At 36.2% G+C, this 24,090-nt stretch overlaps 1 protein-coding gene across 4 annotated transcripts in view; it reads right to left on the bottom strand.

Moving 5' to 3' along the window:
* The window catches only part of GRIA4 (glutamate ionotropic receptor AMPA type subunit 4), a 432,709-nt gene that overhangs the window by 273,598 nt on the left and 135,021 nt on the right, over positions 1–24,090 (bottom strand). For all 4 annotated transcript variants that reach the window (XM_074372962.1, XM_074372964.1, XM_074372965.1 and 1 more), the window contains one exon: positions 23,712–23,951. In XM_074372962.1, the coding sequence (XP_074229063.1) occupies positions 23,712–23,951 (240 nt within the window). The remainder of the gene's footprint in view (positions 1–23,711; positions 23,952–24,090) is intronic.

The raw sequence follows: 24,090 nt of genomic DNA, 5'->3' as shown, positions 1-24,090 counted from the left end.
GCCTTGGCATCTTCCAGCATGTGCTCCAGCAGGACAGCCGACACCTGGGACCACACAAAAGACCATGCCCAGCAGCTGCAGGACTCACGTGTCCATGCTGAAATCAATTTCTAAAGCAGAAATATTTGGATTTGTGACTGGTTGTCTTTCTGAGCCTTTCAGGAACTGTCGGGATTTCCCAGTGCCGCATCGTGATCTGTGTTGTGTCCAGGTTCTGCTCACTCTGCTGTCTTCTTTGGCTGTCTCTGATTCAAATTAAAGGTGGAGGTCCTCACTGGCAGCATAATGTAGTGGTTAAAAGCACAAATTTTGAAGTCTAACTGACCAGATGTGAAGTCTGGATCTGCCACCTATGCTGTATGATCTAGGATAATTTGTTTAAGCTCTGTAGCCCTCAGTTTTCTCAGCTGTAAAATGGAAATAGTAATATCCCCTACCTCAGAATGTGTGACAATGAAATGAGTCTAATATGTATAGCTTTGGGAGCCACGCCTGCACGCTTTATGCACTATGTAAGTGCTTGCTACTATTATTAGATTACACATTTTTAAAGAACCTCAGACACCACTTGAAAGTAACTTTCCCCTAATATCTATGATCAGCCTTCTTCCTTGTTCACAATGTCCTTTTCACATTTGCATGTTTGTAGCAATTCATTATGCAATGTGAACCATTATGTACTGTGAACCATGCTCTAAATGCTTCTTGTTTATCCAAAGAATGAGGAAGGGTCATCAAAACCACACTGAGCTTATGCCTAACCCTGGTGAGTTTAGGACAAAACATGTTAGAATTTTTCTCCCCTCTTGTAGAATATCCTAAGAATGTACAGTACCACTTCATATTTACACAGTCACCAATTGTTAAGTGCTAAAATTAGAAAAATTATCTTCCTAGTTCATGTATAAATAACTTGGTAAGTGACAGGATGTCAGATATTTTATGACTCCCATAGACGTCTTAGAAGCCAAGCACTACTGGTCCTTCATTCCTGCACCTGGGGAACTCCGGACTACCATCTGTTTAGATAACTACTAGATGATGGTGCAAGCTCCAGTTCTTTTTAAAAATTTTCTTTTATTGAAGTATAGTTCATTTACAATGTTGCATTAGTTTCAGGTGGACAGCCAACTGATTTAGTTTTATATATATATATATATATATATATGTGTATATATATATATATATATATATATATATATATTCTTTTTCAGATTCTTTCCATTATTGGTTATTACAAGATATTGAATATAGTTCCCTATGCTGTACAGTAGGAACCTGTTGTTTATTTTACATCTAGTAGTGTGTATATGTTAATCCCAAACTCCTAATTTATCTCCCCCTTCCCCTTTGGTAACCATGGTTTGTTTTCTATGTTTGTGAGTCTATTTCCAGTTTGTAAATAAGTTAATTTGTATCATTTTTTTTTTTAGATTCCACATATAAGTGATACCATATGGTGTTTGTCCTTCTCTGTTTGACTTAACTTTACTTAATCTCTAGGTCTGTCTATGTTTGTTCACATTGCTGCAAATAGCATTATTTCATTCTTTTGATGGCTGAGTAATATTCCATATATTATATATACACAACACCATATATATACCATATATATATATCATATATATATATATGATATATATATATATCACATCTTCTTTATCCAGTCATTTGTCAATGGACATTAAGTTGCTTCAGCCCTTTGTTTTTCCATCATTATTCCTGCCAATTTTTAAATTCATTCATCAAATTTTATTTAACACATAACACATGGTGCATCTTCTATGTGCCAGATATGGTTCTAGACCCTGAGAGTATAGCAGTAAATAAACACAATTTCCTGTTGTGATGGAGCCTATGCTAAGTAGGTAAACGTATAGAAGGAAGGGTGGGGAAATGTGCTGTAGAAGAAAAATAAAGCAGGAAAGGAGACTGGGGAATACCAGATGGAGAATGGAGGTGGACAAAGAGGTCTCACTGAGAAGGCAACATTAAGCAAAGACTTGAAAGAGGGGAGGGAGAGACGTCTTCTTACATCTGCAAAAAGTGTATTCCAGGCATAGCAAAGAGCATGTACAAAGGCCCTGAGGACAGAATGTGCATGGCATGCCATCATAAGAACTTTGATTTTATGCTGAGTGAGTAGAAAGCCATTGAATAGCTTTGGGGGGGGTACGGGCAGGGAGTTGTGATCTGACTATCTTAGCAAATTCACTTTGGTTATTGCATTACGAATACACAGACTGCGGTAAGGACAAAGCAGAGAAATCAGTTAAGAAACGATGGTAGCAAGCCAGCTTAGATATGATGGTGCCTTTGCCTTTGATCTCCTTTTTATTTGAGTAGGTAAATATGTAAGTCATAAAGCAAAGCTAAGCCATATACGAAGACCCATTTAAGATTTTGGAAATACATATAAATGCATTCTAAAGTTAAAAATGCTGTTATTACATTACAGCGGTTCTAAGTTTAATTTACAAAGTTCATATTAATTGCTTAGTTAACATAAGATCTAAAAGCAGTATAAAACAACCAAAAAACCCTAAATATGGCTTGAGACAAGTACAACATTATTTTATACTGTTTTTCTTCATCTACCATATATATAAATACACAGTAAAACCTTCTATATGCTTGGATGCTTTTGGGAAATCGTTTTTTTCCCCCATAGACATGTGTCATGCATGAAGGCAAACGAACAATCCCCAGTTTGATATTTCACATTAGAGGCTTTGATCAAGTTTATGATTATAGGGTATTCTAAAGAATAGGAAATATTTTTTAAATAAAAAGGCTTGAGTTCTATTTATCTAGTAATTGAAGAGGATAGTTCATTATTATTGTGAAAAATATGAAGATTAAGATGTTGGTAAATCAGGAATGGAATATATCAGGTGTAAATTCCTACGTTCATGGTATTACAGATTTATTTCCATGATATTCATATTCATACTCTTGCATAGACTCTGAAATCAACTTCATAAATATTTAGTGAGTTACTTGTGTGAATAATTTTAAAGATATTTTTGTATTATGCAAATTTGGTTTGCTTAGCAAGGTAACTACACACAGAACAAATACAAACTTAAGGAATTTTTCACATGGTAATTTGTCATAGAGCATACTTTTTCATGTAATAATGCTATTTACATAATCAATTTGCAATGAAAGTTCTAAGTCAGGGGTTAGTAAGCTTCTATAAAGTGTCAGGTGGTAAATATTTTAGGCTTTGCTGGCCGTACTGTCTCTGTTGCGACTACTCAGCTCTGCCGTTCAGGAAGCAGCCACAGAGGATGTGTAAATGGGTGACTATGGCTGAGCGCCAGTACAACTTTATTTGCAAAAAAATTCTGTTGGCCAGATTTGGTCCTTCAGCTGCAGTTTGCTGACTTCTGTTCTGGAAGTCAGAAGTGACCAGCTTCAATCTATGAAGATTTGTGGTAACTGGTAAATTCTAGTTTTTATGGATACCCAAAGGCACAAGTGCTGAATAGGATTATTTCTCTATGTTTGATCAGAAAAATCATAACTATTTCATGCTCTGTTCCACTTTGTACCCTGTGTTAATCTGTATTGAGTTCAGCTGCATCATGGCCTTTGCTAAGGTGGGAACAACCTAAATGTCCATCAACAGATGACTGGATAAAGAAGTTGTAGTATACTTATACAATGGAATACTACTCAGCCATAAAAATGATAAAGTAATGCCATTTTCAGCAACATGGATGTCCCTGGAGAATGTCATTCTAAGTGAAGTAAGCCAGAAAGAGAAAGAAAAATACCATATGATATCACTCATATGTGGAATCTAGGAAAAAAAAAAGACAAACGAACTTATATATAAAACAGAAGGAGACTCACAGACATAGAATACAGACTTGTGGTTGCCAGCCGGGAGGGAGCTGGGAAGGGATAAACTGGGAGTTCGAGATTTACAGATACTGACTATTATATTAAAATAGATAAACAAGTTTATACTGTACAGCACAGGGAAATATATTCAATATCTTGTAGAAGCTTATGGAATATGAAAATGAATATATGTATATTCATGTATGACTGAAGCATTGTGCTGTAAACCAGAAATTGACACATTGTAAACTGATTACACCTCAAAAAAAAAAACAACACACATGCACATGCACACACACAAAAATGAATCAATCCAGTTTTCAGAGCTATACCTCTATAATAGTTCTCTCCCTTAGGGCATTTCTTAGACTCTGTATAGCCACAGGGCTGAAAGCACCATTGATCACGTACTTCCGGGGGCTGAATTTCTTGGCTATGGTAACATCTGGGTGACATACAATGGATATTACTGGTTTTATTCTGACAACTGCATGGCTTTCACAGGCCTCTTGGTTCTAGTAAGGATAAATCTACCTTGTTCCATGTTTTTAGACAAGAGACAATAATTTCTAGTTCAGGTGCTTACTAAAGAAGGCTGTTAAGAAAGTAAAAATTCCCTTTTTTAAAGTCTTCTTTTCCCTATTCTTCTTTTAAAAAACAAGAGTTATATGGAGCCAACGTATGCTTAACATTGAAGAACAAACTCATTCTTAAACTTCTCATTCTAGTAGAACAGCCATTTTTGTCATTTAAAACCTGCTGACTCCTTAATTCACCATCTACAGTTCCTATGTAAACCAACGCAGTTTTTCAGGGGGTTTGGAGTGAGGTGGCTAGGGAGAAACTCTTTCTAATATAAATTAACTTTAGAAGGGTATTTTTTTGACTTAGGCATGTGGACTCTTTGATTCTAGATACCATTTATTTCCCAAATAACTGAGTGAAAACTGAGATAATGTAATATAGAGAATACAAATTCACAAAACGAAGTAACTGAAATGCTTCAAATAACACCCATTTCAGGTAAAACGTACCTAGGAATTAATATAAATCATCCAGGTTAATATGAAGCTACAGAAAAACAATCTCTTAAGGATACATCAGTGACAAAAATATCAGTTTTAATTCCATACTTTACTTATTGTCTATCTCTGAATTAGCCTTTTAAAGTTGTGCCTGGATTTGTTTTAAGAAACAAGTAGACACATTTTTTTAAGTGAGTTGAAGTTCAAATCTTCTGTAAGTTAGAGCTGATAGAAATGCACCTTTAAATATCCCTTTCTAAAATTCATATGAAAAGAGGCAAATGATTCCCAAAGAAGAGAGAGAGACAGACTAACACGCACACCCTCATAACATATCCCATGACGTGGGGTCCTCTTTGGCAGGATGTAGGAGGGCGACAATGCAAAAGGACCAGAGAGCAGCATCCCTCACAAAATTCTTTTCTCTACTTTCCAAATTAGAGCCACAGAGTGTTATAAAGGCGAGCATTTATGCTGTTTTCCTCCAGTCATAGAAGACCGCTTGTTTGTTATTGGTCTTAATCTGCCAAGTATAAACACAGAATAAAACCCTAAAATAAACTCTGCAAAATGGTTGAGTGTAATCCTTTGTGTGACAATGATTACTGTGTTTAGGTACCAAAATCTTCTGGTCTGTTTCATCTGTTCAGTGGGTCTTTTCTATTCTGCCATGAATTGAAGAGTCTAGTCACAACCCAAATTCTCTTTCAGAAGGGAGCTTTAGTAAAAACACGACGGCACAAGGCCAACACATCTTAGTGAACACTTGGCGAAACACAGCCATCACAACCACATTGCTGGCCTCAGCTTCCTCCTCCCTGTAAACCCCTCGTGCCAAAGATTTTTAACCAAACCAGACTCTTTAGCATCTGCAAAGCTCCATGAGCCTTTTCACTTCCGTGCTTTGGTTTCTGCTGCCTGCTCTACCTAGACTGGTCTCTGCTCTCACTCCCTTTTCTTCTAGAAAATTCTATCTCTTCAGACTCTTTTTGTCCTCTCCCAAAGAGTTTTGGAACCTCCTATAACTATAAACCTGATATTTACCCACATCCTCTTTCCACTTTGTCTTTCTACCCACTGCTCAACTTAGCACAGCACCGTGCATATACCACACACTGAAACATGGTCCTTGTATCTGATTCAACAGTTGCTCCTGACATCAATCTCAAATAGCTATTTATGCCATTTTGTTTGCTAGTCTGTAATCTGTTGGCATGCTGCACACAGATGAGCTATGATATATAAAATGCTCAAAGCCAAAAAAATATTTATGGCAGCTATGTATTTCTAAAACAAACTAATACAACATAGGTTACAGATTTGAATTTTGGAAATCAGTTTATTCTAGTCATTAACCAAATAGAGACAAAATCACCAACAAAATAATGGTCAGAAAAATTATTATTTTGACTCTAAACAAAAATTCATCAAAGAATACCTGATTCATGTCCTACAGAATTTAAATATTGAGACTTCCCAAAGGAGTTTGAGTAAGAGATATCTTGGGAAGGCCTGCACGCTTATACACTTGTGTAGTAACAACTTCATTTACCCATATAATTGAAGAACTGTTTCCATTTCTAAAATTAATGAATTTTTAATTTATTACAGGGTAAGCCTATTAAACTACAACACAGTGTTTAAAAGCTATAGTTTTTATAAAATAGAAATCAATATGCATATTGCAAACATTAACCCATGGGCCAGGCCCCCAACTGCCTTGGTATGGCCTATAAGAAATGAATGGCTTTCACATTTTTAATGTTTGGAGGGGATAAAATAAAACAAAATAAAAATAAAATTTTGTGATGTATGAAACTTACATAAAATTGAAATTTCAGTGTCCATAAACAGAGTTTTATTAGAACAGAGGTATGCACGTTCATTTATGCATTATCAGAGGCTGCTTTTTGCTACAGCATCAGAGTTAAGTAGTTGTGACAGAAACCATATGTTCTGCAAAGCCTGAAGTATCTACTATCTGGCTCTTTATGGAAAAATTTTGGTGATCCCTGGCATAGATCATCCTCCACCATTAAGGGAGGCGTAATGAACATTATGTCAACTTTTCTTTATATGTAGTATAACATGGCGGTTAAAGCAAGAGTCTGTTGACTAGAGAAGCCATGCTTTCTCATTGACTGCTATGTGACTTCAGGCAGATCATTTAAACTCTCTAAGTCTTAATTGTCCTAGGAATAAAACAGGATAATAATTTGACTTATTTTTTGGGGTTTGGGGAGAATTAAATATGTAACACACATATTAAATTACCTAGTGCATAATGACAGTTGTGGTGCCAAAAAGATTTGCCTAAAATGTAAGGATACAGAAAAGAAATAAATAGATTTTAAAACATACACTTGGCAAATATGAGCCAAAAGAAAACTTGAGTAGCTATGTTACTAGTGGGAAAAAAGATCTTAAGACAAAAAGCATCATTAAGGAGAGAGAAGTTCATTGCATAGTATAAAAAAAAGATTCATTTTTCAAGGAAGGTGCTAACAATTCTAAAGTATTTTGTATTAAAATGTATCACATATAAAGCAAAAATCTATAGGAATACAGTAAGAAGGTGATAAGTCCATGACCAATGTGGGAGATTTCCATGTTTATCTCTCAATTAGGTCAGTCAGAAATTTAATAGAGATGTAGAAGATTTGAGCAAAAATATACTGATGATAAGGAAAGTTGCAGCTAAAAATAGAAAATATTCTTCTTAAGACTACATGAAATATTTTTAAAATTGAGCATGCATTGGACATGAGGAAAGTTCTAAAAAGTTTCAGAGAATTCGTATCACACAGAGCACATTTTCTGCCAGAATCCATTAAGTACTTCACACAAAGGCATTTTATACATATTTTAACAAATGTGGCATAAGGAGAAATGAAAAATTGGAATGAGGCTACTGACTCACGAAAGACAATGAAGTGTGATTTTAAAAAGTTCTTTAGACTTCATGCCTAAATATTTTAAGGTATGCTTTATCAAACGTTTGAGGAAAAGCTAATTTTAACATTATACAAACTCATCTAGGAAACAGGAAACTATGTAATACTCTGCCTCATATTGTAGACGGCCGAGATAACCTTGCTACAAAACTGCATGTGTGATTACACGGTAAAATGATGTGTGTAATAAAGTGGGTGGTGGGGCATCATTTCCCCTCCACTGCTTCCTGTTGACTGTAATATGGATACAATTGGAGCTTAAGTAGCCACCATGGACCTTGAAGACACATGTTGAAGATGCTGTAGCAACAAAACCCAAGTCTGACTGCCAGAAGATGACGCATCCTCCATAGCAGTTCTATAAAAGCTCTGTAATATATGGACTTCATATATATGTATACATGTATATATATACTGTTATTTTGCATTTGTTATTATTTACAGCCTAAACTATTCCTATTCCATACATTACCCAAGATAGAAAACAGTTTGCAATAATCTTCTATGGTACTTTCCTTAGAATGAGTGAGGACTGAGTTCTAAATTTTGAAGTCACTGTCATACAAGAGAGGATGAGACCACAACATTCATTCACTCATACTTATTGACTGCGACTGCAATAGCCAGGAGAGCTATTGTTCAGGGAAACTCAGTGAGTAGGACAGAATGCCTGCTATTATGGACTTTAAAATGTAATAGAGGAGAACAGATCTGACTCTGTATTGGATCTGTTCCTTTAGTTTTAACCACTGTGCCCTTTTTTCTGGGTTTGTTCTTGCTAGCTCTGCACCTTTTATAAATGAATCTTGCTTTTAGCCTGTCTGGTAAACAGGAGAGCCTTTTCTCAAGGCTCTGACCTTTAAGGATATTAACACTTCTGCACTTAAATAAAGATAACAAGTTGCAGAATAGAGGGTGGACTTTGTTTTGTTGGCCCACGTGGACAGCTGCAGGAACAAAGAATTCCTACACCAAGAAGTTTGCAGCAACCAACCACAACCCCTCCTCTGTTTTTTTGTATAAAAGGAGCCTGTATTCTGATGAGAGCAGGATGATTCTCCAGGACATTAGCCTGCCATCCTCTTGGTCTGCTGGCTTTCCGAATAAAGTCCCTATTGCTTGCCCCAACACCTCGTCTCCCGGTTTATTGGCCCGTCGTGTGGTGAGCAGAATGAGTTTGGACTCGGCAACAAAAAGAGTCTGATGACAAAGGCACAGAATTAAACAAAGAGTTAGAATACCAGGCTTGATAGAGATAATACAAAATTCCATGGGAGCATACAGAAAAGGGGTTAACTCACTTGAGGGTAAATGTGTAGAAGATGATTCCTTGAAAGGAGTCATGGTCAGACCTGAGGGATGAATGGGAGTTACCCCAGAAAAAAGAGATACCACAGAAAAAAAGAGAATGTTCAAGTCTGAAGAAATGGCATCTGCAGAGCTGTGAAGGCAAGTGAAAGAATCTAGTGCTCAAAATGTTTAAAGAAGGCCATTGTCACTGGGGCTTGGTGTTTCAAGATCAGTGGGCTATATAATGAATTGGGAGGAGCAATCAAGACAAACGACTGTACAGCATCATTTAAGGAATCTGGACTTTATTTGAAGGGCGGTGAAAAGTCATGAAATAAATCCTAATCAGGAAAGGGACACATGCAGCTTTGTACTTCAGAAATTTACAGAGGCAAAGTGGCTGAGGACAGACCCTGGGGGTAATACCAGCATTTTAAGAGAAGTTAGAGGAAGTCTACCAAGGAAGTGAAAAATAAGAAATCATAAATTTATGCTTTAGTCCGTCTCATCATCAATTTAGCATTTATACCCAGAGATGTCTTATGTATTATGCAGGTTTATGTCTCATAAGATCTTATAATAAAAATTTGTCTCATAGTATAAAATATTATACAAAATCTTAGCAAAACACTTCTGATTTGTGATTAATAATATTAAAATGATAAATATTTATTGGAGTTTAAGTGTAAATTATTATGGCGTCAGTATACTGCTACCACTGTACCAATAAAAATTGTAAAAACAGACACAATAGGATAATAGCCATAACTTACAGAGTTTACTGTATGCCAGGAACTTTGTAAGTACTTCGTGTATAACTCACAGTGGCCTGGTAGATTTGATTATTAATACTAATTTTCAGACTAGAAAACTGAGATCTAGCTATGTTAAGGAACACATAATTGGAACAGCTGGGATTTGAATTCAGGCACTTAGCATTGTGGTCTTCTAACTATCCTTCACTGACAAAATCTGGGCTATAGACTTGAAAGAATGCAGAAACGATTTCTATTTAAACGTGCAAAAGATTGGCAGGCTGTCATAGCCTAAACTAATGAATTTATTTATATCTAAGAACTCTTTTCCATTGCTTCAAATAGTAAGTTACTGCTTTCTATTGTCCTGTTACCAGATGTCTTATGACATGGTGAATGAACGATAAGATACACCAGTTGAGTAAACCTTACCTCTGACATAGTTTTATACTATAAGGATTTCAACCTTAATTGCACATTGTCATTATACATGCATTTTGTTCCATTCTTCTAATAGAAGGGAAAATTAATTGAGACAATATCAATTAGCTTGAGGTACTGTGTTCAATCACAGCTCTAAAAGAAAGATTTTTTTTTCTCCTGAGATCTTCAAGAAAGCAACTTTTTTTTCTTAATGAAGAGCTGTCAGGAAATTGCAAGTTATTCACAAACTTATTGCTTTAGAAAGTTGTGGGTCACTGAAAAGGCAGAGCCATGAGAAAGCTTATGAAGTTTGTCCTTTTAGGATAAGAAAATTGCTAAAACTTTATACCCACATTCCATCACTAAAAGGATTCTCAAGGAACGTGTTCCGTCCCCTTGGTCCTCAGATGTGGCTCAATAACTCTATTGACGGGTTCAGCATATGCTCAGGGCTCCCCCTCATATCAAAGCCTATAAAAATTAATATATTTTTAAAAAGCATTAAAATAGTCACCATGGGGGAAAATCAGCACTCTGTTTGACTCCCACACACTTATTTTGTAATTTGTTTGTTTGAATTTTGAATTTCCATGAGGCAGGGCGCAGTGAGTGGGGCCTCTGAAGGTCTTATCCAGATCTGTTTTTAATACTTTATTTTATTTATTTATATATTTCACTGAAGTATGGCCGATTTACAAGATTATATTAGTTTCAGGTTGTACAACATGGTGATTCAATATTTTTATAGATTATATTCCATTTAATGTTATTACAATATAATAACTATATTTTCCTGTGCTGTAACATATATCCTTGTTGCTTATTTATTTTGTACATGGTAATTTGTACCTCTTAACTCCATACCCCTATCTTGCCCCTCACCCTTTATTCTCTGCCTACTAATAACCCTTAGTTTGTACTCTATTTACTTCTGTTTTGTTACACACATTGGCTTGTTTCATTTTTTATTTTCCACATCTGAGTGATCATATATAGTATTTGTGATTGTCTGACTTATTTCACTAAGCATAATACCCTCTAGGTCCATCCATGTTGTTGCAAATGGCAGAATGTTATTCTTTTTTATGGCTGAGTAATATTCTATTATATATATATTGATGGCCACTTAATTTTTATTGTAAATAAATCTGATATCAACATTGGGGTGCATGTGTCTTTCTGAATCAGTGTTTTTTTCCCCCTCAGACATATATGCAGCAGCAGAATTGCTAGATCATGTGGTAGTTCTGTTTTTACTTTTCTGAGGAAACTCCATACTGTTTGCCAAAGTGGTGCACTGATTTACATTCCCACCAACAGTGAACTAGGATTCCCTTTTCTCTACATCCTTACTAACATTTGTTATTTGTGCAATTTTTGATGACAGCCATTCTGACAGGTGTGAGGAGATATCTCCTTGTGGTTTTGATTTGCATTTCTCTGATGATTAGCAATGTGGAGCATTTTTTATGTACCTATTGGCCATCTGTTCTCTTTGGAAAAATGTCTATTCAGGTCTTCTGCCCATTTTTAAGACAGAGTTTTTAATATTGACTTGTATGAGCTGTTTATATATTTTGGATATTAGCCCCATATCAGTTATATCATTTGCAAATATTTTCTCCCATTCTGTGGGTTGTCTTTTTGTTTTGTTGATGGTTTCCTCTGCTGGGAAAAAGCTTTTAAGTTTAATTAGTCCCATTTATTTTTGCTTTGTGATTTGATTGTAAATGGGATTATGTCCTTAATTTCTCTTTCTGATAGTTCATTATTAGTGTATGGAAAATTTCTGTATATTAATCATGTATCTTGCAAATATATTGAATTCATTTATTAGTTCTAGTTTTTTTGATGGAGGCTTTAAGGTTTTTTCTATTAAGTATCATGTCATCTGCAAATAGTGATGGTTTTATTTCTTATTTTCCAATTTGGTTGCCTTTTATTTATTTTTTTTCTTTTTTTGAGCATTGTGTCTGGGACTTCTGATACTATGTTAAGTAAAAGGGGGTGAGGGTGGGCATTCTTGCTTGTTCCTGATTTTAGAGGAAAGCTTCTATTCTAAATGATAATCTTGCTGGATAGAGTATCCTAGGTTGCAGGTTTTTCTCTCTAAGGACTTTGAGTATATAATGCCATTGCCTTCTGGCCTGAAAACTTTCTGCAGAGAAATCAATTGATAGCCTTATGAAGGTTCCTCTGTGTATGATTCTTTGTTTTCCTCTTGCTGCCTTTTGGAATTCTCCCTTTATCTTTAACTTTTGCCATTTTAATTATGTTATGTCTTGATGTGGTCTATTTGGATTCACTTTGTTTGGGACCCTCTGTGCTATCTGTTTCTTTCTTTAGGTTTTAGAAGTTTTCAGCTGTAATTTCCTCAAATACATTTCTGACCCTCTTCTCTCTGTCTTATCCTTCTGGGGCTTCTATTATGTGAATGTTGGTACAATCCATGTTGTTTAAGAGGTCCCCTAAATTGATCTCATTAAAAATTTTCATTTGCTATTCTGATTGGGTGATTTCCATTAGTCTATCTTCCAGATCCCTTATGTGTTTTTCTGTATCGTCTAGTCTGCTTTCAATTCCTTCTAGAGTGTTTTTCATCTCAGTTACTGTATTGTTCAGTTCTGACTGTTTCTTTTTTTATATTTTCTAGTTTCTTGTTAAAATTCTCACTGCGTTCACCTATTCTTTTCCCTAATTCTTATTACTAATGCTTTGAACTCCTTATCTGGTAAATTATTTATTTGCTTCATTAGTTGTTTTTCCAGAGGTTTTTCTTGCTCTTTTGAGACCACTTCCTCCATCTTCTCATTTTGCTTAACAGTTTCTGTCTCTTTGAAATTAGGTGAAACAGTTGCCTGTTGCAGTCTTGAAGGAGGGTGTCTTTGTGTGGGAGTGTCTCTATATAGTGTGTGTGTGCCAAGTGACTTTGTTGGTAGAGCTGGATCTGAGTGAGCACAAGACACATCTTTCCCTGAGGGGGCTGATAACTATCACCATGGAAGGAAGTAGGGCTCAAGATGGAGTGGCTATTTCAGAACCACTGTAGCTCTAGCTTCTCCTCTGCTTAGTGGCCATCATGGTCCTATCAGAGGTGTGGGTGGGTCCTAAGTTGCTGGAGCATCAGTCCTGAGGGTTGGGTCTGAGCTGGCTCCATATCCTTTACATGTGTTCTCTCCTCCTTCCCAGCACCTGCACCCTCACCCCTGAGCAGAGCAGTGCTCAGGCAAGAGGGCCTGGTGTGGGTGCTCTGCATAGGTCTGAGTCTGGGCTGTGGCCATAGTCAGAACCCCAGACATCTTGTGATGCCCTGCCTATGTATGTGCCTTCTTGGCTGCCCCACCCTGCTTAGACACAGCTTGGGGTCTGAGCTGCCTTAGTCCCTCACAGTTGAGCTCTCCCCTTGGCTGCGGCGGCCCTCACACCACTGTGGAGTTGTGTCCTGAAGCAACTAGGGCTGGGGAAGTCACTCTGCTAAGGATGTTTGTGGGAGACTGGCCAGGGACCCCTGCAGTTTCAATCTGCTCTTTCTGCCCTGTTTTAGGAGTAAGTGAGTGTGTGTGCCCTCCTCAGAAGTGCAGTCCAGGCCCTCCTGTCAGTCCCATTGGTCCTCCAACCAGCCAAGGGGATTTGTTTTCCTTGTGTCAGACCACAGGCCTAGGAACCCAATATGTGGCTTGAACTGCTTACTCCCTAGGGAGGATTTCTTCTCTTCTGTATCCCTTCCACGGGAGCACAAGTCCTGACTTGACTTCTCTTCCATTCCTGTCTGATTCCGTGAGGATCTTCCTTACAGCCTTGTTTGTACAGGAGTCTTTCTGCCAGTCTCCAGTTAGTTTTGTGGTGAGAATTGTTCCATAGGTAAATGCATTCTTTTTTTATTTAAAGTTTTTAAAGGCATAGGGAATAGTGAGATCAGTGACATTCATTTCATTTTATTTATTTTTTTTTGTTTCCTTTTAAAAAAATTGAAGTATAATCAGTTTACAATGTTGTGTCAACTTCTGGTGTACAATGTAATGTTTCAGTCATACATATACATACATATCTTTCATCTATTTTATATATAGTGGTTGATAATCTGCAAATCTCGAACTCCCAATTTATCCCTTTATATCCGCTTTCCCCACTGGTAACCATAAGTTTGTTTTCTATGTCTGTGAGTCTGTTTCTGTTTTGAAAATAAATTAATTTGTGTCTTTCAGCCAAGACATGGAAACACCCTAAATGTCCATTGACAGATGACTGGATAAAGAAGTTGTGGTATATTTATACAATGGAATACTACTCAGCCATAAAAAAGAATAAAATAATGACATTTGCATCAACATAGATGGGCCGGGAAATCATCATTCCAAGGGAAGTAAGCCAGAAAGAGAAAGAAAAATGCCATGTGATATCACTTAAATGTGGTCAATGAATTTTTGGTGTGTTCTTGGGAGAAGGTGAGTTCCATATCCTACTCTGCCACCTTGATCTGTTCCCTGCAGGTGTGTTCTTATCTTTTATTCAGAGACTGAACACTGACAGGGGGAAAGAAGCGAGAAAGGAAGAACATCCAGACAGGTGACCTCTTGGTCAGTCAACAGTGTATGTCTAGTGCCTGCTGAGTGACAGGTAAACTGACCCACCACAAATATTCATGGAAGGTGCATAGTTATTTTCTTTGCCATCCCACTCAAGCCTCTTTAACATTTCAGATGAATGTCTGAAAGACTGCTAGCATCACAAAAACAACTGTAGGGTTTTGTATTTCATCCCGGAATCTCTCCATCTTGTCAACCCACTGCTGATTTTGCTGCTCCTTCTCTGCTCCCTTCCTTGATCTCCCTTGTGTAGCCCATAGCATTGTTCTTTGCGTATCCCCCTGTTTGGCAGTCCTATTCTGATTCATTCTTCTTGTTAGATTTCAGCACTCTTTCAGCATATAACTTCCAGCATCTGCCCTCAAACCCTTCATTCTATAACCAGGGAAAGTAGGCGGTGACAGATAGGCATGTGCTTCTCATTACCTCCTGTCACCGGGGAAAAGGGATGGGACACATAACCCCCTCTATAAAAACACCCATCAGTACTCCTTTGTCCCTCCACTCAGCACTGAGTCCACTGCTCCCCTTCCTAACCCACTGTGGTAATGGCCTGTGGAATGTGGGTTAATAAGGGCAGGGAAGAAACACTGCAGTAACACCAAAGGAGATGCGCTGAAGGGAGCAGGAACCGCCTTGCCTCTTTGTGATTGTAGTAGCCCCTGTTATCTGAGGCTTCACTCTCCACGGTTTCAGGAGACTTCAGGAACCTCAGTCTCCACAGTTTCAGGAACCTTTGTGGTCCAAAAATATTAAGTGGAAAAGTGCAGAAATAAGCAATTCATAAGTTTTAAAGTGCGTGCTCTTAGAAGTAGCATGGTGAAATCTCCTGCTGTCCCTGCTCTGTTCCACCTGAGACATAAATCCTCCTTTTGTCCAGCTATCCTGTAACTTAGTCACTCAGGAGCCAGCTTGGTTATCAGATCAACTGTCATGGCATTGCAGTGCTAGTATCCAAGTCATATTTTTACTTTTGGCCACAAAGCACAAAAGTAGTGATTCTTGCAATTTGGATATGCCCAAGAGAAGCCATAAAGGGCTTCCTTTAAGTGAAAAGGTGAACGTTCTTGACTACCTAAGAAAAAAAAAATAGTATGCTGAGGTTGCTAAGGTCTATGGTAAGAGCAAATCTATCCATGAAATTGTGAAGGAGGAAAAATATATTTGTGCTAGTTTTGCTGTGGCACCTCAAACTGCAAAAGTTATAGGCACTGGGTGTGGTAAGTGCTTAGTTAAGATTAAAAAAAGTATTAAATTTTTACACTAGATATTTTTAGAGTGAGAGACCACATTCATATCACTTTTATTATAGTATATTGGTATAGTTTTCTATTTTATTATTACTTATTATTGTTAATCTCTTCTTGTGCCTAATTTATAAATTAAACTTTATCACTGTAAAAATATAACATATAAAGGGTTTGATACTATACATGGTTTCAAGCACCCACTGCGGGTCTTGAAACGCGTCCCCCTACCATGGAGAAGAAAGGGCTACTGTTCTATTTCTCCCTCAGTTATGGATTCGAATCTCCATAGGGAGCTCTACTGTTATTTCTATACCTTTGCCCTCCCACTGGCCTGGATCCAGCAGGAAGGCAGTGATACATGCTTGAGAGATATAGTTAAATGTTATTCTCCCCCTGTTGGAATGCATTATCCTCACACTTGGCAGCTGGAAACAAATACAAGTTTGGCATTGTCAGCCTGCACCGTAAAAGTAATAAAAGTCAGTAAGCAAGTGTATTTGGATGAACTATGAAGTGTAGTCTAAATCTTAATGAGTTCACTATAAACACAGATGATTGCCAGAGGGTTGTCATTGGAGGTTTACACAAAGGGAACTCCTCTTTATCCTGGTGAGGGTTTTAGACTTAGATATTTCTTTTTTCAGGATTAAAAAATAAGTTGAAAATGGAATTGAATGCTATCAGGAATTAAAGATAAATTACTTACCCATTCTTACATAATACCATGTTGGAATCTGAAAGATTCTTACGTCCTGAATTTATATGTCAATTAACTGTTTTGCTATTATTAATTTTGTTTTTAATTAAAGAAATGGCCCAGAAGTATTTTAAGTGACACAATTAATGGTGAATGTGTGCTAGCAAGGTATCAGTATGTGTGGTAATCAGGAATTGGAGATGGGGAGAATGAGTGAAAAAGGATGCTTGAAATCAGCAGTGTAGACAGACACGAAGCACTCCAAGTCCAGTTGATAGGTTGTATGGATCCCACCCTACCCGAAACGGATTTCAAGGAAGGAGCAGAGGCCAGTAATTTTACTTTGGTGTGAACTGAAGTCATTATGCTATGTTCTTTAGTGTTATCTACTCTGTCATCCCTCTATATTACTTATGGATTTGAGTTTAAAGGGATCCTAGGAGTCCATTCCTGGTGATGGATGAGAAAGAGATTAAGGTTCCCAGTGCTCCTGAAATAAATCATGCTGCCTACCCACTCTAGGTTCTGAGAGGAGGCAGAGAAAGAGGAAAAGAGCAATGAAATGAAACAATATGAGGGAAAAAAACAGAGAAGGAGATAATTGGAGCTGAACCCAGAAGGAAGATAGGAGAGTTCTCTGGAGTGATTTATGCATGTTTATTTTGGGGAGAGTAAAAGAGATGCCATTGAATGGTGTCTCATGCCTCTTCTTTTTCATTTATTGCTTTTTCTATTACTTAGATCTCAACTTTTTATTTTTTTGCAAAAGGATTTAAAGCAGTTTAAAGATAAAAGATATGTATGCAATAAAACTCCCAAAACAGAAACAAAATAGCAAGATCCCCCACCTTCTCCACCCAAACATACTTCTCTTTCCATACCCTTGTCACTTCTTCCACTGGCTTCAACGTATGCATACTATACCATCTACAACATTGTTTCTAGGTTTCTGCACATCGCAGAATGTATTTTTGTAAAAAACAACAACGAGAAACAGACCAAAGGAAACAAGCCAAAACTAGCCAAAGTTAAGTTTTATCCTCTATGCTTTGCCAAATACATCTCTCCTAGGAACAATTTACATAATGTTATAATATTTATTAAGATAATGCATATAAGATATTTAGCAAACTGTGAAACAACACCATTTGCCTGGAAAGCACTAATGTGAGTAAAACTTTGAGCATTAAGCATTAAAGAAAACTGGAATTAAGCAAGACAAGGTCAGTGTCAGCCACTGCTTATGCCAGACATGAAATCAAAGTTGCTGGCCATCATAACAGTTCTGAAAAATACTGACAGTGATTATTAGAATTTTAAAAATGTTAGGTTTCTGTCTCTTTCTCTGTCTTTTGATCATAAATTCATCTTGTTACCAGTGTTGTTAGAAATGGCCTTAAAACATCATGAATTCTTAAAATTCTGGGTGATAGACACAGGTAAAAATATGTTCTTCTGAAAAGATTTATTTCAAAAATAACCATGACTTACATTATAAACATTTAAATTAGTCTCTTTTTCACTCAAGGAAAATGCTGTACTACTTGATTTTGAAAAAAGTCAAGATTTCATATTACCAAAATATAGGTCATTCAAAATTTTTCTAAATATTTAACTTAATATGTCTAAGTCAAGAATGTTTATTTTCAGCCTGCTCCACAATTCTCATCACAACAAAACTGCATTCAATTCAAGTACTATTCGTACAGGAGATGCTTTTTTCATTTTGACTGTTCTATGAACCATTTTAATGGTAAAATGGTACAATGAATAAGACATGAGTTACATGATTAGTTTTTAGAGCTTGAAAATTACTTGATACCTATTGTCAATGACTTAATTTGATTTGTCTGTTAATTTATTTCATATTTATGGGACGCCTATTGGGGGTAACTATGCTCAAAATGAAGGATAAATGTAAAAAGACATAATAATAACGGCAGAAGGACTTACACTCTAAGTGAAGAAAAGATGTAAATGTACACACAACACAATGGGAAAATTACTATAAAAAGGATTACACACAGGGTGTTCTCTGTGTTCTATCCTTACATAGTAAAATATGAATCAAGAAGACATTTGGAAATTTCATTTAATGGGAGATATGCTATTGCAGATGAATTCAGTGGTTAGATATGCTGTGTTGCCCAATACAATGACTATTAGTCAAATGAAATTATTTAATCAAGTAAAATTAAAGAAAATTTAAAATTCAGTTCCTCATGAAGGTACATGAGCCACATTGTAAGTGCTCAATAGCCTCATCTTTATTAACTCAAAAATCTTACCAAAGTTCATATTTAAATGATGTTTTATAATTGTTTTTCCCAAAGAGACAATGATCTTTTTGGAAAATATAGTTGTCTTCCAATTTAAAATTGTAAAAACATCTAGCTACGTATCAAAGACGAGTTTCTAATTGTCAAGTAGAGTGCTGTGTATTGTTTCCTAATGAAGTCATAGCAAGACAATTTATTTTCAGAAGTGTCTTGCTCATTGCTGCATTAATGCTTATCAAAGTACTTGATGAAAGCTGAACAATGAAGTTTTACTGAGTGCTAAATGGATATATTGAACAAATAAATAAATGAATACTTTTTTTTTTTTTTTTTTTTTTTGAGATTCAGCCAAAGAAACAGAAGTAGGGAGCTACCTGCTGGTAGCGATCACTTGTTCCACCTATTATCTTTTTCTTTCCACCCACCATTTCCAGGGAAGGAATAGAATAGTTGGAATATAAAATATCAAAAAACATTAAAGATAGTTTCAATTAGCTTTAAAGAAAATGCAGTTCAACTTTCCTTTCTTCCTTCCTTCCTCTTTCTTCCTTCCTCTTTCTTCCTTCCTCTTTCTTTCTTCCTTTCTTTCTTTCTTTCTTTCTTTCTTCCTTTCTTTCTTTCTTTCTTTCTTTCTTTCTTTCTTTCTTTCTTTCTTTCTTTCTCTCTTTCATTCTTTCTCTCTTTCATTCTCTCTTCCTTCCTTCCTTCCTTCCTTCCTTCCTTCCTTCTTTCCTTCCTTTCTTTCTTTCTTTCTTTCTTTCTTTCTTTCTTTCTTTCTTTCTTTCTTTCTTTCTTTCTTTCTTTCTTTCTTTCTCTTTCTTTCTTTCTTTCTTTCTTTCTTTCTTTCTTTCTTTCTTTCTTTCTTTCTTTCTTTCTTTCTTTCTTCCTTCCTTCCTTCCTTCCTTCCTTCCTTCCTTCTTTCCTTCCTTCCTTCCTTCCTTCCTTCCTTCCTTCCTTCCTTCCTTCCTTCCTTCCTTCTTTATTTCTTTCTTTCTTACCTCTTTCTCTCAAGTGTGAACAAAATACAGACAGGTTCACACAGCTAATCAGTAGCAGACCAGGATTAGAACACAAGTTCCATATCAGATGAAATAATCATTACTTTTATTGATTATAATTCAACATAAAAACAATAAGTTATGACAGAGTGAAGCTCTGGTACATTAAGAGATCCCCAGATAACTTTAGGGGTTAAAAGTTTAGAAATAATTGAATGGCATTGAAATAACTTATTCCAAAATAAGAATTTATGAGGCATCAGAAAGTCATGTTCTACTCAATTTATAGAGAAATTCAGGGTCATATTAAGGTAGTTACTTATAATAAGAAAAATATTTAGATGAGAAGTTCACGATGGCAGTAGGGGATTAGAGAAAGTACTAAAATATACCATACCATCTTATTTCTTTATGCTTGGCTTTGTGCATTATTTTTTAAAACTCTGATCTTTAATGTTGATCTGTGCTCTTTTAATTTTATGTGATGTGAAAATATGGATGACAGCCAACTATGTTTATGATAGAAGTTAATCATATGTTCATAACTGAAGTTCATACCTCAGTTGGTCATAATGATACATAATTCAAGAGGAGATAGATTTGGCTTGTGGTCTTAAACTCATAAAGTGAGCACAAAAATTTCAAATGGGAGAAGTTATTCTTGCTCTTTGCAAGTACTGGAGGAAGACCCAGAATATTGAGAAGAATGGTAGTATCATGGCAGAGTGAGGCATCTGAGCATGATGAAATGACCGTTTTCCTGTATTTCTCATTCATGCAGTTACCACTTGGAATAAAGGTGTATACTCTGAAGTCGAGTTAGGTGATAATAGAAGACAATTCAAAGGTATTGAATCCTGAAACAAGTATTGTAGAGAACTAAGAGAGTGTCTAGAGAGTGACTTGCCTCAGCTGGTTAGAAGCAAACCAGTTAAATTCTAGTGTGGTGACAGGAAAAGGTAGGCTTTTTGTGCAGCAAGCCAATAAGTAGGTTAAAGGTTACATGATACATATTAGAAGAAATAGTGCTTGTACCATGATGAGTTTAAGACTTTGAAGGCAGAAATTTAACCAGGAGAAAGGATCTTTACATAGTCAAGTATTGTCTGAGTATACCAGAGAGATCTGATGGTAAAAAGAACCGGGAGGTGGCTCAAGGTTGGAGCATCTGACTTGTCATGCAGGAGTGAGGATCCCGGAAAGTATAAACTGGTGCAAAAGCAAAGCACTGCTTTTAATCCCTGTTTGGTGGGGAGGCTGATGCATGAATGCCTAGAACCCTCCCCTTGCCAGAGACTGGTTTGCACAAGGGCAGGGGAAAAAAGTAAGACATTGGTCCCACTGGCATTTCAGTGAGACTAAGATGTCGTAAAATGAAAGTCTTCTGCCCAAAGTGGCAAACTGAGCTGTGTCATAACACACTACAGGAGGAACCATCTCGTCTATATTTCTTCACATTATGATTCAATTTTTGAACCAAAATCAATTTTATTGAAGTGTAAATTTTTTTGCATTGACACTCATATTTTACAACTGATGAACCTACCTTTGTACATCACTATCATGCAAAGTCCTAGCTGACAGAAGGGTTCACCCTTGGTGCTGTATATTCTATGGGTTTGGACGAATATATAGTGACATGTATCCACCATTATAATATCACACAGAGCAGTTTTACTGCCCTAAAGCCCCTCTGTGCTTTACCTGTTCATCTCTCCTTTCCTTTAACTCCTGGCAACCACTGATCTTTTTATTGTCTCCATAGTTTGGTGTTTTCCAGAATGTCATGTAGTTGGAATCATAGGGTATGTAGCCTTTTCAGAATGACTCCTTTCACTTAGTAATATGTATTTAAAGTTCTTCCTTGTCTTTTCATGTCTCAACAACTCATTTATTTTCAGCTGTGAATAATATTCCATTGTCTGAATATACCACAGGTTAATCATCCTTTCACCTCCTGAAGGACATCTTGATTGCTTCCAAGTTTTGGCTATTGTGAATAAAGCTGTTATAAACATCCATGTGAAGGTTTTGTGTGGTTTGGGTAAATACCAAGGAACATGACTGCTGGATAAATAGTAAGAATAAGTTTAGCTTTGTAAGAAACTGCCAGATTGTCTTCCAAAGCAGCTGAACCATTTTTCATCCCCCTCAGTAATGAATGAGTTCCTGTTACTCCACATCCTAACCATCATTTGATGTTGTCAATGATCTTGATTTGAGCAATTCTGATAGATATGTAGTGATACCTCATTACTGTTTTAATTTGCATTATGATTCATTTTTCAGTGTCTTCTTGCTTAAGGATTTTTCCAAAAGTTAGAATGAACAAAGTAACAGTTTCTCTAATTTGTAATACATTCTCTAGGATGCTTTGGATTGTCAGCTATTGAAAAATGTATCATGACCTATGGGTAGGTTCTCAAACTTCCAAATGAGAATTTGAGTATGCCACAGCCATGCATAAAATACACTGATAATATTAAATTTTCTGAGCTTGTTTCCAAAAGGTAAACTTATGAAGAATGCCAAGATAAGGAATGTACTAGGATTACCACTGGTGAGACATCTTATATGACAACCTATTTCCATCTAATTAAACATGTGAATTTTTAATGAGAAAGGTGAATTCATTTAACAAGTTTTTGTCTCTGAATATAGGGAATTATGCTTTGGATTTTGAAGGTACTTATATCTTTAAAAGATTTATTTTGCTTGTTTATCGTTCTCACATTTAATTGTTTTACTCATTTCACGGACAGAATTGTATTCAAGGATGTTCTTGAAATGTTGCCTGTTCAAACTTTTCTTTTAACTTCTTGTCTGCTAATAAATCTTACACTTCAAGGAAAAAGAATGAAGACAAAACCTCACAGGTGATTCTCTAATATTTATTCTCAAATATAATATGTTGCTATGATTCTAGTCACTAAATAAAAAACAGAGCTGAAAAAAAATTGGAATTCCTTAACTTATGTCTCCAACCAAAAGTCAAAGTATATCAACATTGTACAAAATTATACGGATTGCCAATAATTTATGTCAGTTATCCACCTTGTTTCTCCAGCACATGGATCATATGGTATCATTTATTAACCTTTATAGACTGATAGGTAAAGATAAAGTGAAAGGTTGCCAGCATGTAGAAGCCTTACCACCAAATCTTTATTTTCATTGTCATGACCCTTCAATTACTCATTTAACATTTTGTATTTCAAAGTCAATGCTATGGCTCAACCTGCTACTATTTTAAGATGTTCCAAAACATTAAATCATTTTTATTTGAGGTAAAAGACAAACTTATTTTATGATTGTACCTGAAATATCATCATGGAAATGTAAAAAAAAATTATATACTTTAATTTCAACTAGTAACAGAGCATGATTTTCTCATGAGCAACCAACCTTGTGAATTTGAAGCTCACTTAATTAGAAAATTTTCCCCAGGGTCAAGATAAAAATACTGAGAATATACATCGATCATTTTCTGATTTTAGCCATACTGGGCATCAAAATATTTTGTTAAATCACCTAAGTGATACAAAGCCTTTTCAGATTGAAACTTAGAGTTTTACTTATAGAGATGTGGAATTGTGACTTACCTCTGTCTGTGTCATACAGGAAGACAAAACAATTCCATTCATAGTGATCCAGCAAACTCAAGAGTGCTCCTCGTAAGGAAGGCCTTAGCTGCAGCACAAACTGGCTCTCCCCCTCCGTGGGGAAACTTGGTGTGATGAGGGAGATGTGTAAGGCGCTGCAGAATGAGGTCAAAGTATGCACTGACCTCTTATCATAGAGTCCAAAAATGGCAAACACTCCTCTAGAATACTGGGAACAGACTGAAACAAAAGAAAAACACACAAACTATTTAGCACACTCTGAAACTCTTGACTCCACATCTGCAGCCTATGAAACAGAAAAATCTCTGAATCATTGATATGTCAGGAATATAATAAAAGGAAAGAGTAAAAGTGATGT

Source organism: Camelus bactrianus, chromosome 10 (genome assembly GCF_048773025.1).
Source record: "Camelus bactrianus isolate YW-2024 breed Bactrian camel chromosome 10, ASM4877302v1, whole genome shotgun sequence".
In the NCBI taxonomy this organism is placed as follows: domain Eukaryota; kingdom Metazoa; phylum Chordata; class Mammalia; order Artiodactyla; family Camelidae; genus Camelus; species Camelus bactrianus.
The sequence above is the reverse complement of the archived record's forward strand: the minus strand, read 5'-3'. Positions and strand labels throughout refer to the sequence as shown.